General features: G+C 42.8%; 2 protein-coding genes across 3 annotated transcripts in view; one reads left to right on the top strand and one right to left on the bottom strand.

Moving 5' to 3' along the window:
* The first annotated feature begins 792 nt into the window (after positions 1-792).
* Positions 793-2,719, top strand: NANOS1 (nanos C2HC-type zinc finger 1). Its single transcript, XM_074960034.1, has one exon. The coding sequence runs from the start codon at positions 960-962 to the stop codon at positions 1,731-1,733; it is 774 nt and encodes a 257-aa protein (XP_074816135.1). The 5' UTR covers positions 793-959; the 3' UTR covers positions 1,734-2,719.
* Positions 2,720-8,272: 5,553 nt separating this feature from the next.
* EIF3A (eukaryotic translation initiation factor 3 subunit A) overlaps positions 8,273-13,407 on the bottom strand; it is a 46,526-nt gene continuing 41,391 nt past the window's right edge. For both annotated transcript variants that reach the window (XM_074959253.1, XM_074959254.1), the window contains 3 exons: positions 11,690-11,864; positions 11,108-11,268; positions 8,273-9,491 (listed from right to left, as the gene is read on the bottom strand). In XM_074959253.1, the coding sequence (XP_074815354.1) occupies positions 9,250-9,491; positions 11,108-11,268; positions 11,690-11,864 (578 nt within the window). In that variant the 3' untranslated portion in view covers positions 8,273-9,249. The remainder of the gene's footprint in view (positions 9,492-11,107; positions 11,269-11,689; positions 11,865-13,407) is intronic.

Here is a 13,407-nt window from a genome sequence, read left to right as displayed (position 1 = left end):
GTGTTGCTGCTCGTATCAGTCTATGGGCTAGGACAATTCTGTTTGGGGGTCCTTGCGAGATGGCTTTTTGGGATGCTTTTTGTTTTGTTTTGTTTGGGAAGGTTTGTATATAGTGATACTTAGCATTTCACTACAAGGCTTTTTTATATCTGAAAACCAGCAAGCACTTTGCAAATGTTCATTATGGCCCAGCTCCTGCGAAGGTTTCTGTGCAAGAGGAGCCCTTAGAACCCCACTGAGATCAAGGGGCTCAGCATGGGTGCAAGAGTCCCCCCACGGGCAGCACAGTTCTGCAGGATCAGGGCCTCATTAAGCCTCACAACACCCCTTTGAGATGGATGCAGTGATACCGGCCTATCTTACATGTAATGCAGGGGAAGTGAACGACAGAAAAACACCCCAGCCACCGCTATGTAGGAAGAGCCATGCCTAGTGCAGCGTCCTGGCTCCGAGCTCCAGGCAGCCGCAACTTGCCATGGGGATGCTGATTTGTGCACAACATAAGGCTCTGCTGCCAGTGGCGGAGAAGGGTTGGGCTGGGTTGGGCCCCTCTCTGGCTACCCCATGTGACGCTGTGTGTGTGCACGCATTCTCCAAGACACGGTAGCGGGGGGCGGGAGGCCTCTCACCTGCTCCGAATCAAAGGCGAGGGGCGGCCCCGCCCGTGCACACACAGCCGCAGGAGAGGGAACGCCGCTCAGCGCATCAGCCAATCGGCGGCCAGAGCGGTGGAGCCGGGCGGGCTGCTTTGGCCGGTGGCCAATTGCCGCGGCCCCTGGGCTGAGCCTCCTCCTCTCTCCCCTCCCCCGAATGTAGCTAGAGCCGCCGCGGCCAGCGAGCGAAGCGGCCGCCACGCAGAGCTGCGTTGGGTGCGGGCAGGTCCGGAGCGAGTCGCGGCTGCAGCGCGCAGGAGGCGGCGGCTGGGACTCGGGTTCCCCCCCTGCGGCGTGAAGCCTGCGATGGAGACGTTCCCCCCCGGCAAGCTGGAGCAGCACCAGCCCGTGGAGTTTTTGCAGGGCGCCCGCTACGGCGCCAAGAGCCACCCCGCGTACGGGAACGCGTTCAACTCCTGGAACGACTATCTGGGGCTGGCCACGCTGATCACCAAGGCCGTGGACGGGGAGAAGGGCTTCGGGACCGAGCCCCGCTCCGTGGTGGTGGCCGCCGCCGTGCAGCCGGCTCTGGAGGAGGAGGACGAGGAGGAGGAAGAGGACGACGACGAGGAGGAGGACGACGCGGGCCCCCCCTATTTCGAGGGCGCCTTGCACTTGCACGACTTGGACCTGTGCAGCCACCACCACGGCGAGCGCTTCCTGGAGGAGCGGTTCGCCGACTTCAGCCCCTTCTCCGGCCGCGCCAGCCCCGCCGCGCTGGTGTTCAACTGCTCCCCGGCTCACCTGCCGCGGGACCGCTCCCCGCACGCGTGGGGCGGCGGCGGGCGGCTCCCGGCGCCCCAGAAGCCCGGCTCCCGGCTGCTCAAGCCGGAGCTGCAGGTCTGCGTCTTCTGCCGGAATAACAAAGAAGCCGTCGCCCTCTACACCACTCACATCCTCAAGGGACCCGACGGCCGGGTCTTGTGCCCGGTGCTGCGGAGATACACGTGCCCCCTCTGCGGGGCCAGTGGGGACAATGCCCACACCATCAAGTACTGCCCCCTCTCCAAAATGCAGGCCAGTGCAGCCAAGCAGCAGCTCAGAAACGCCCGGACCGCCCTGGGCAAGAAACTCCGCTAGGGGGCTGCAGCCTCCTGGCCTCGGGACTGTTCGGTTTGCTGGCGATGGATTTGTTGGGTTGGTGGCTTTTTTTTGGTTTGTTTGTTTTTGTTTTCCCCCTTTCGACTGAGGCCGCTTCAGTAGAAAGTGACCCGACAGCAGTTTTCTGTGTGGCCCACAAAAAAAGACCCTTTCCTTTTTTTTTTTTAAAAGTGTCTTAAAGCGGATTGCATTTTGTTCTCTTTAACACATTAATATATTCAACGTGGGGGACTAGAATGTAAAAAGCTCCTTGGCTTATGTACTATAATGATAGTTTCTAGTTTGTATACTCAGCATCCAGGGAAGCTGGGCTCTGAAGTTAATTCTATATCATTAATTATAAATATGCAGTTTAGATGCACTGTATTTGTTTATTGTATAATATATATATCTCTAATTTTTAAAAGGGGGGTAAGATGAAATTGAATGGTAGAGAGCTCCCATGGGGGCGTTTATGTTGGTTTATTGGAGAGGAGGCATTTTTAAAAAAATTTTTACAGAATCTCTGAAGAAAAGGCCTCTGTACTGCTAAGCAAATGAATTTCTGTTTTTGCAGTATCCTAGCCAAACGAAGCATTGATGTTTTTAAATTTTATGTTTTAAGAATGAGCTCGACCGGGTAGGGAGGGGAATTCTGCTGTATTTGGCTGCTCGTGGTTGTGTTTGCACTGTCCTCTAACAAAACAACGTTGTCTGTAAGTAGGTAGTACGAATTGTTAGTTACTAATGTTTGTGGGGATTTTGAGATCAGGAATGATCATATGACACTTTTCCGTGTTGGGGGAGCTCCCCTTTGTGTTCACAAGTTCTTTTGTATTAATCTAGGGTTCTTGTTTTTCTTTTCCCCTTCCCTTAGTCTAGAAATTAACTTTTTATTCCTCTAAATTTCCTTTCCCTCCCTCCCACCCCCCAGCCAAAAATAAACACTGTCGAGATTGTAAAGCCCCATACTGGCCACAGGTGGCAATGGTGCTGTTTAAATTTGAATTTTTGTTTTCTAGAGTGAAGTAAAGGCGTCACAAATTTGACTTAAGCCTGTTCTCTCTTCTCTTCTCTTCTCTCCTCTCCCCCCCCCCCCCATATGTGCTGTTTGACCTACTATAAGGTGGTAATGTAGAGGAAGCGGCAAGGTATCTTAATGACAACCATGTTTTTGCTACCCTGTAGCTATTTATAGATTATCACTCAACACCCTTGGGTTTGTTGGACCATTTTATAGTAGCCACAATGCATTGCATCCCTGTCTAATGCATAATTAGTGGGAAGAACTTCTTGTTGCCTTCCTTTGACTTGTAGTGTGGATTCTAATAGCTACCATGCTCTTCTACTGCGAAGAACAGAAAGCGTGGATGTAGGAAAGAGCCCTAGTTTGGTTGTTTTTTAATGCAAAAGCTGCTTGAGGGCTCTTGCAAGAAATCATTTATAAACAAATGAGAATACGCCCCCTGCTGCTTTCTCTGTGCAAGACTTCTTTGAAACTACCTCAGGACTGTGCTGAGGTACTGTTTACAATGGGGGTCATAGCTAGAAAATAGTTGTTCTCTACTACAGAACAAGGCCAAACTATATTTTGACTCATGTACTGTAGTCTTAGATTGGGCAATGTGATCCAAAAGGTTAAAGTTAAAATCTGCTCGGGATGGGAGTTTAATCTCAGTAGAGCAAATTTAGATTCTACCAAGCAAAGCATTTTCCCTTTCACTACTTACAAGCTAAAACTAGGGGAAAGACTTACTAATGTTCCATGCAGTGAATCCCTCTCTTCTTTTAGTAATATACTTTGCACACTTCATTTCTCTTACATAGGTAGAGAGTTGATGAAGCTCTAGAGTATTGCAGAGCATAACTGCATGTATGTGGCTTATACTGAGGCTAATTTTCCACTTGCAGCTGGATGGCATATAAGATTTTAAGGCTGCATGCCATCTTGTATGACAGAATGCTATCAGGACAGTTATGTAAAAATATTTACATTCTGAAATACTCAGTACATATGAACAACTTTCTAAAATTCTTAAAAGCTAGGAAGCTCTAAAAGTGATCAAGCTACTACTTGTTTCTACTAGTAGTGTAGTCTAATTCTTCACTTAACTCCAAAGCTAGTGTTGGGTTTGTTTTTATTAAAGGGAGGCTCTCATTAAGTATAAAGGTAAAATCAATACAACTTATTTAATGATATGCTGTTTATACTTTTCTCACTCTGGATATCCATTCATATACTGTTTTGGCTCATAGATACATCCCTATTTACCTATCTCAAAGCTGTACTTACAGACCCTCCAAACTGTTTGTTTGCTGTGGGATTTCACAGATCTTTGTAAGAGCACCTCCCCTGTAGAACTTACACTGGCCTATGAGAATTTGCATTCATATGTAGGTGAGAATTTAATAAACTGAGTTGTAATGCGAAAACTTTGCTTACAATAGCAGATATGACCAGGGCCTGTACCTTCTATGGGGCTACACACTAGTCTAAATTGATAGACCAGTTCAGGGTACAAACTTGTCCATGGCAATTTTACTGGAATATCAGGATTACCTACTCTTCAATGTCCATTTAAATTTGGGTATTACTTAGCATGCATTTCATGTAGAAATTATGAGAAGTCTAGATACACTACATCCAATGCTAGAATCTAAGCTACAGTCATTATCCTATAGGAAGAATGAATTCTCATATCTGAGAACTGGGTGTCTCCTTACTACCTATGTGCCCAGTGAATGTAACTTATCAGTATTTCCTTCAATGTTTTATCCATCAAGGTTAGGGCAGGTTACCCACTACACTGGTGTAAACATTAAAGGGAGCAAAAAGACCATATGAAAAGTGTTCTTGGTTTTACCCATCCCACATATAGGGAATGTAGGGCAATACTGTCAAACGTATAGGCAGAGGTGCCTACAGGGTGCTAGCATGACATAGTGTGGTATCTAGAACAAGCTGCTTTATGCCAACAATTGTTAGCATGACTGGAATCTTTCAAGGAATTAAAATAAGCTCCCTCTTAGTGGAGCCATTGCTTTGCAAATTCCTCCTCCCTGAAGAGAAAAATCAGGTGACTGTGAACTAACCACTTCTACAGGTACATGCCAGTTCTTGACACTTTACTCATCCTGCAGCACACACAAGCCTGGTAGTTGAAGGGGCCAGAATTGCTTGAAGAACCCACCACATGTAGAAACAACAGGAGTACTTGTGGCACCTTAGAGACTAACAAATGCATGTACTAGCTTGCCATAGTAATTAGAGAGCTGCCAGGTAAAATTAAACTATACTTTAATAAATTGACCCAGAAGAGTTAAGCTCCAACAAACCAACACCAGAAAGAGATGTTAGGGTCAACAGTTTAAGATTAGGATATTTCCTCTTATGAGCATGAATATTACTTTTTATAAAAAGGTCTGTTTCATGTAAAATAACTTCCTTTGAAACTAATTTTATTTTAAAAAAAAGTGTGGTTTAAACTTAAGACTAAACTTCTAAAATCTAACTTGTCTTTTCAAAAAGGTATTTTTTTCACCTTGGCCACTCATAGTATTTCCATGCTCCAAGCACCATCCTCAGGTCACTAATGAGGCTGGGAAACTTTTTTTTTTTAAAAAACAAATTATCCAGTGAAAAAGCTTATTCCACTAGATTAAGTCTAGATACACTACAGCCAATGCTAGAATCTAAGATAGTCTTTATTCTATATGAGAATTCATTCTTCCTGTCTGAGAACTGGGTGTCTCCTTACTGTTCTTACTATCTTCATGCCCAGTGAATGATGTTGTAACTTATCAGTTTCCCTCAGCAAGTGGCTTTATTTAGATTTATTAAATTACCTATAAATACCTGAATAAATGGTAACCTAAACCCTAGGAATCACAGGAGGGTTAAGCAAAGAGCTAGTCTTAAGAATTGCTTCCTTTATCTTATAGAAGTAGTGTGGGGGGGCGGGGGGGTACAGAAGCAATTTTGGCGCACAAATGGAAATGCCTTTAAAATGACAATCTTAAGATGGCTCATGTCACAGAGGGATTTATACAAGATGACTAGTAAGCTAGCCTGACAGCTGTATCACAGTAACATTTTACAGGGATGCTTGTACAGCCAAGCATCTGTGAAGCGTATTGCAACAGCAGGATGATGTAGTCCTGTAGTAGCCGTGCATTACTGAAGTGTAAGATTCAAATTAAGCTTAAATTTTAGCTTTTGTTTTAAAAAGTTCACATAATTTAGCCCTATCTTTTTAAATGCACTGGTAAATCTTGTCTAGAGGTAGGGGAATGTTTTACATTATCTGCAACCCAAGCATTCCACTACTACAAAAGTAGCCTACTTTCCAATTTAAGTGAAAAGCGGAGTAAACAAAGTGAGAGCATTCTCCCTGCTGGCTAGATGTTCCACCACAGCCTCAGAAGATATGTGTACCCAGTACTTCACTATCAAGCAATCCATAAATGTTCCTCTAAGACATGCCTTCTTCGGTGATATATATTAAACCTATGTAACTTGCAAATCCAAGATGACTCACAGTACACAGGGAATTAATAGACACACAGCTAGCAGTGCATGTATTGATACTTATAGGCAACAGAAGTGTGGGAAATCAGATTTAAAAAAAAAATTCTGATAACATCTCACCTCACTCTCCTCTCACACAAATTAAGATGGAGGAATTTAAGAGTGACCTGCAACTGTAGAACAAATTTTATACACCCCTAAAAATGAGCAAGCTGAACCTACGTTCTGTAGCAGTTCAACTGATAATTTACAAAAATGAGGGTTAATTATGAAAGTGAATCAGTACAGTAGCTTTTAATTTGCATTAAACAACTGGATGGTCACAGTTAGGTTTTTTTAAATGTCCAATTATGTAATAATGCATAGTCACATCATCAGAAGCTGTTGGGGAGGTTTCAGCAATTGGAGCTGGTCATTTGTAGCTTTTTGCACCTGGAGAGGTATGGCAGATACATCAGAGGATATTTCTACTAAAATGATCAGTAAACTTTAACATTTACAGTTGCCACCTTTAAGTTTCAGAGTTAACAGGCCACTGAGATGAGTGGCATCAGTTCACATCTGTGACTCCTTTAGGTTGTGCACAGACCTGAAGACATTGTGTCTGTGAGTACTTGATGTTCTCAAAGTTGTGTCAAGGACGCAAATTTTTTTTAAATGTAAACTTCAGATTCTGGAATTGAGTTCTGCTGCAAGGGAAGGATTCCATGGTGGCAGAATCTTAGAAAAGAGTGTCATGACTATACATATCATGTACCCCAAACAAGTATAGTTTTACTCAGAAAAAGGGAAAAATAATTGATTTGTATAGTCCTTTTTCAGACTAGGAGTGCACTTCAGGGACAACTGCAAGTATCAAGAGACTGTCCAATGAGTACTTGTGGGTAGTATACTATGTTATCACTGAGACTTGGGTCCTATTGTCTAGTTCAGAGGTGGGTAAACTGCGGGCCACATGCAGCCCCTGGCCCCTCCCCTGCTGTTCCCCCTCCCCCACAGCACAATGCTCTGGGCAGCAGGGCTGTGAGCTCCTGGGGCAGCGCAGCTGCAGAGCCCGGCCTGACCCGGTGTTCGACTGCCTATCCTGGTGCAGCCGTGCCGCCAGCCACCGGTGCTCCAGGCAGTGTGGTAAGGAGGCAGGGGAGTTTGGTGGGTGGTCAGGGCAGTCAGAGGGTGGGGAACAGGGGGGTTGAATGGGGGCAGGAGTCCCAGGGGGGCTATCAGGAACGAGAGGAGGGGTTGCATGGGGGTTTTGGGGATGGTCAGGGGACAGGGAGAAAGGGTGGTTGGATGGGGCAGGGATCCTTGGGGGGGGGGGGGTCAGAATGGAGTTGGGGGGGGTCTGGGGGCAGTCAGGGAGAAGGGGTGGTTGGATGGGGCAGGAGTACCAGGGGGACGTCAGGGGACGAGAAGTAGGGGCGGTTCAGATAGGGGGCAGGGGCCAGGCCATGCCTGGCTGTTTGGGGAGGCACAGCCTCCCCTAACCAGCCCTCCATATAATTTCGGAAACACGATGCGTCCGAGGCCAAAAAGTTTGCCCGCCCCAGTCTAGTTCCATCTCTCACAGAATAAGAGGATACAGAGGTAGTCCAGAGTATGGCTTTGCTAAGCAGCATACAATGTTGCTTTAAAGCGATTGCTATGGCCAAGCAAGGAGCAGAGCTGATGGACTCCAAAGACACTCCCATCCAACCCTCAAAGGAAGATGGCTGTGGAGGTGAAGGTTTTTCATGGAGGATGCAGGAGAAGGGACAAGAGAAGGAGCATAATAACTTAAGTTCATGTTTGCCATAAATGAATCATCACATTTCCCAGTCAGAAAACCATACAAGAGGCAAGTTACTTTCTCTTTCATTTGGGACAGAAAAGGGTAGATATGGAGGAAGGGAATAAGTTAAGCAGCTTGCCTTTTTCATATAAAAATACATCAGTAATGTTAATTAAAAAGTCAATACACAATAGAAGCTAATTCTATAAGTTTATTTTTCATTGAAGAGAAACACAGCAGCAAGTTCTGTGTTGGGTTCAATAAGACCAGATAGTTAATGATTAACATTGTTACTGCACCCCAAAATTGAAGTCAGTCAACACAGCCATTACTACAAAGCACTTGTTGAAAAGGAAAGCATTTACCCTGAAGACAAAGTTGGGGAAAAAAATCTGAATTCCTCCAAAACCACACATTTTAAATCTGACAATATTTATAAATGCTTGAAAGGCATGAATTATCCAGTAATGGAAAAAGCAGTTATGCTATTGGCAAAACAAAATACTCAGCAGTATGTTGACCATAACGCTTGAGTTTTAAAAGTCTAATGATGTTTTGTTTCACACTGCAGCAATATTCCTTATTAGAATGACTGCAAAATGGTTTCATATGCATTCAAGTAAAATCATAGAAAATATCCCAGTGTAGCTAATGTTCAGAATGTTTATTGTAATTTAAATTTAAACTACTTACTGAATTCAGATGATGCTAAAATACCTCACAAAAACCTCTTGCCCTCAAAAATACCTCAGTAGGGGAGGGTTTTTTTATAGTTCATCTTGGCCAATTATGGAAATTAATCCAGCTCCATCTTTTCAATAATGTGACCATTTTATGTGAGATTTTTCAACTGCATGTTCTGTGATAAATCATACCCCATTCCAAATTAAGAATTTTTTAAAAAGGTCAGTTTTAGTTTGAGATATAAGTGTTGCTCAAGATAGCTATAAAGTTCACATTTCTATTTTAGCAACAAGTGATCTGTGAAATATGCAACATTTGTAATTTCAGAAACCGGCATTCAATTTCCAACCTTCTGCTGCTAGTTTTGTGCATGATCAATCTATATATGAGTAAGTAATACAGGCTCATGCTTTCATGTTCTCAAAACATTTGTCAAAGAATACCAATTCCGAATGTTTATAAGCACAAATATAATAATCTGTGGATTTGATCAAATCAACTCTAAAACACCTGTTAAACTGTGTTTAGGTTTTGACTTAACGTCGTACAGTGGTCCATCCATCTTCATCTGTTTCATTTTTAGTGCGACGAAGAGATTCTCGTTCTTTTTCAGTTCTCCAGGACCCCTTCTCGCTCTCTGCATCTCTCTCCCTATCTTTTGAAATAGGAGGAGCAGCAGCAGCAGGAACAGGAGTAGGAGCTGGAGCAGCTCGCCGGGTAGTTTCATGTTCTTCCCCACGTTCTTCTTTTCTCTCATCACCACGCCGCCATGAACTCGCTAAAAATGTGCAAGATCATTAGAAACCACTTTTTTTGTATTACTGCAGTCCCTTACAAAACTTTAAATCAACAAGCCCAGCTATAATAGTATAATTCAGTGGTTCTCAAACTTTGCCATATTGGAACCACTGCTCCCATGTAGCAATACAGCAAAATGGTGGTGACACCCAGGGTCAGAGCCCATGGTTTAATTTTACAGTATTGTAATGAAAGCTTGTCAAGTGACCTATTTTTTCAGTTGCTCAGAACTAGCCTTAATCTGGCTAGAGCTCTGTTTAATGTACATAATAAACTCACTGTTTATGTAGCTAAAAAACAACAAAATAAAAAATTATTAGGCCATAAGTACCAAATCTTGAGACAACTTAAAGTATCTGGCTAGAAAACAGTTGGGTTTCATAACAAAATGAATCCTAAAAACTGAAACCCCCCAAATTTTATGTAAATAGGGAGAAGGTTTTAGGTATGCCTGGTCTTAAAAAAAAAATGCTGCAAATTCTATCTGCTTGTAGGCAAAGTTAAAATTAGCAGAAGTTTCACTGGGTTAACACCACCTCATCCTGCACATAAGAGTGCTCTGGAATGCTAAACTGTATAGGAAACTACTTATTTCACAGTAAAGATAAGAAGTTGAAGAAAATAATCAGTTTTGCAATAATGCGGAAGCTAAATGGAAGACACTTTCAAATACCAAGCTTAACAGTATAAAAAAGAATCTCAGAGCTGAAAACCAGTTCCCCCTCCATTCACTTGTCAGGAGGTCTTGCATTGCATTTTCTGCTCCATTTTATCAATGAGGACCAGATTCAGGGCAGCATCCCTATTCTGGATTGAAACAAAGGGGACATAAGCACATACACTATGGCTGTAATGACGACATGTACTCACGTGGTGAGTCAGTTGTGGATTCAAATCCCGCCTCTGAATCCACATCTCCAACTCTCTCTTTGGCTCAATTAATATTTAAGTATTTCTACAAAACGGAATTGCTTCACTAGGACAGATTAAGAGCAACTCATGCCACAACAGCTTGTAATCCAGTGATTAGGATGCTCACATGGGTGAAGACATGACTTCAAATCTCTGCTCCTGAATGGGGATTTAAACCTGGGTCTCCAGCATCCCAGGCAAATACCCTAACCACTGGGCTAAAGAGTGTAAAGGGGGATGGACAGACAGTGTGTGGCCCTGAAAACTTTTCCCTAGCCAACACGATCGGGTCAAATTCATGAATAGCTTCAGGTCAGCCAATGGTGCCTGTTTTGGTGAATAAACTATTTGCCCCAAACATTTCACCCAGCACTCCAAGTGACAATCTTAATAGTCTCATTCTTTCATTTCTGATCTATATCTCAAATGCCAAGAATCTACTGGAATAATTTTTTTTTTTTTTTTAAATAAGATTCAGGGCTAGATTCACATTTACACCAAGGCTCCTTTCCTTTCTACCACACTGACAGGGGGGACTGACAGTAAAAGGGACCTTAACTGGGTATATATGTAATTTACTCCACTTCAAGGCCCTTTTACACTGGCCAGAGCGATGTAAAGGGGCCACAGTGTAAATGATCCCCGGTGATAAATATTTCAACTGATAAGGGGAAACAAACATACTTTCTTCACGGTCTGTTCGGATCGGAAGTCCTCTTCTATCTCTATCATCACCACGCCGATCTCTCATGTCACGACCACCTCTGTCCCATTCATCTCGACGACTTGAATCTCTCCAGCTGGAAGCTTCCTCAGCTGGTCCTCTTCTCCAGGCAGCCTCATCCCTTTTGCCATTTAAAAATAAGACTAAGCCTTTATCTGGCTTCTGCTGCAGTGAACCCAGCAGTGTTAAAAAGGGCAAGTTATTTAAAACAGACAGTTTCAATGTGACGATGTACCAGGCACACAGGGCACCATTTATGAGAAAAATTTATTGGCGTGTTTAAAGTTAAGATCTTTCATTTTAGTGAAACCTAAGATCAATGCTCAATCTTGACTAAGAAAAGGAATGCAATAATATTTAAAAGTGAGCAGTAAAACATTTTGTGGCTGCTTCTGGGGACAATTAGGGTTTTCTTCACAATATGAAAAATCATTATAATTTGTTTATTGCTTTAAAGATGTGACTAATTTCATGAAAGAGGAAAAAAGCTGATGGCTTTTACAAAACTCCTATCAATATTGTTACCAACAGAAAAATCAAACCTTGGACGTCTGAAGCGATCATCCCGATCAAGGTCACGTTCTTTGTCAATCTCACGATCCTTTTCGTTCTCATCACAATCTTTATCTCTATCCAACTCACGGTCTTCTGAAGGTCTGGAGTCTCGCGGGGGTCCCCAGCTGTCTTCACGAGCTTTCTCTCGTTCTCTCCATCCGCCTGTTAGTAACAAACGGAATCAAATTATTTTCTGACTAAACTCGTAGTAGTCAAGAGAGAAGGGTTTACTTGCCTTTACAGTAACTGTGATTCTGCTTCAAGTTTTTGTCCATTTGGCTCCCACCTCGAGTGGGATCCACAAAGACTTGAAGAACCACCTATGTTTAATGTAAGTCAGGTGCCTCATTCACGTGAAGAAACCCATACTCCCCATAGTAGTTCAGCAAAGGGCTGAACAAAATCTGTATTTTTTAGGGCATGTCTTCACTGGCAGCACTTTAATGTGGCTGTGGAAAAAAACACCTCTATGAGGGGAATAGCTCCCAGCGCTGGTGCACTGTCTATACTGGCACTTTACATCACTGAAACTTGCAGCGCTCGGGGGGGGGGGGGGGTTCACACCCCTGAGCGAGAAAGTTGCAGTGCTGTAAAGTGCCAGTGTAGACAAGCCCCTCGTCAATTCACACACTTTATGGAATGCCAAACATCTCAGAGGGCTCATTGATATGTCAAAATAAACACTAAATAACAGGGCATTACTATAACCTCAAACAGCCAAGGCTTCCTCAGCCCTGTCTACAAGGAAAAAAGATTTTAAACACGCTGAACTTCAGAAATCATCATTAATTTGGGGATCATTTAGCCTACTTTTAAAATTTGAATTACTATTTCAAATAAGATCAATTTGCCCAATGCCTCTGGCGATACCACTCAGTGATCTATGATTCTCAGTTGCATGTATTCGTAGTACTCCTCTATTACACATTGTTCATCCTGTCTTTCTTCTGGGGGGAGAAAGGAAAAGCTTTTGGAGGGTGGCACTGGGGTTTATTCACTTATGATCATGTTCGAATTGGATTTCAAAATTATTACATTACTTGTTTAAATGTTTCCATTTAACATCTGTGCTTTTTCTTAATTACAACTTTTAAAAAGTGACCAGAAGATAATAAAAGTATTGGCAATACAGTCAACAGTTCAGACCTAGCTAAGCACTACAGGAAATCAGAAAACAACTGTTATAGCCATTATCAGTTAAGACTTCAAATAACTGACTGGAAATATTTCTTGCATGCTATAAATAAAAAGATGCACAAAACCACAGAGGTACTGAAGTCCAACTTCTCGGCAGATTAATTCCAAATTCTCTTTAAAAGAGGCTGATCTCTGCGACAGTTTAAAAAGGAAAGGGAGCCAAAGCTGCATTAGCCCAGTAAAAAGCTGATTCTGCCCCATGAGGCCATTAAGTTTTTAGTTCACAAGACAAGTGAATTCCCAGCATTAATATTTGACCTTTAAATATTTGTTACAGAAGCAATAAATATTCATTTATTTTTTAAAAAAATCAAAAAAATGAAAATGATCATTTAAAATGAGAGGAGCATACAAATTAGCCAGATTGATCCAGCCATTTGCAACAGAAAATTAATAGACTCATACTAATTCCTCGTTTGAACTAGAGCATACCTTTCAGAAACACACCTAATCTTGATTTAAAAACAACACACATAACTGGATCCAGTTATTTCTGCTATCTCAAGTA

Source organism: Natator depressus, chromosome 7, assembly GCF_965152275.1.
Source record: "Natator depressus isolate rNatDep1 chromosome 7, rNatDep2.hap1, whole genome shotgun sequence".
Lineage (NCBI taxonomy): Eukaryota > Metazoa > Chordata > Testudines > Cheloniidae > Natator > Natator depressus.
Note: the sequence above shows the minus strand (reverse complement) of the source record. Positions and strands in the feature narration are given on the sequence as shown.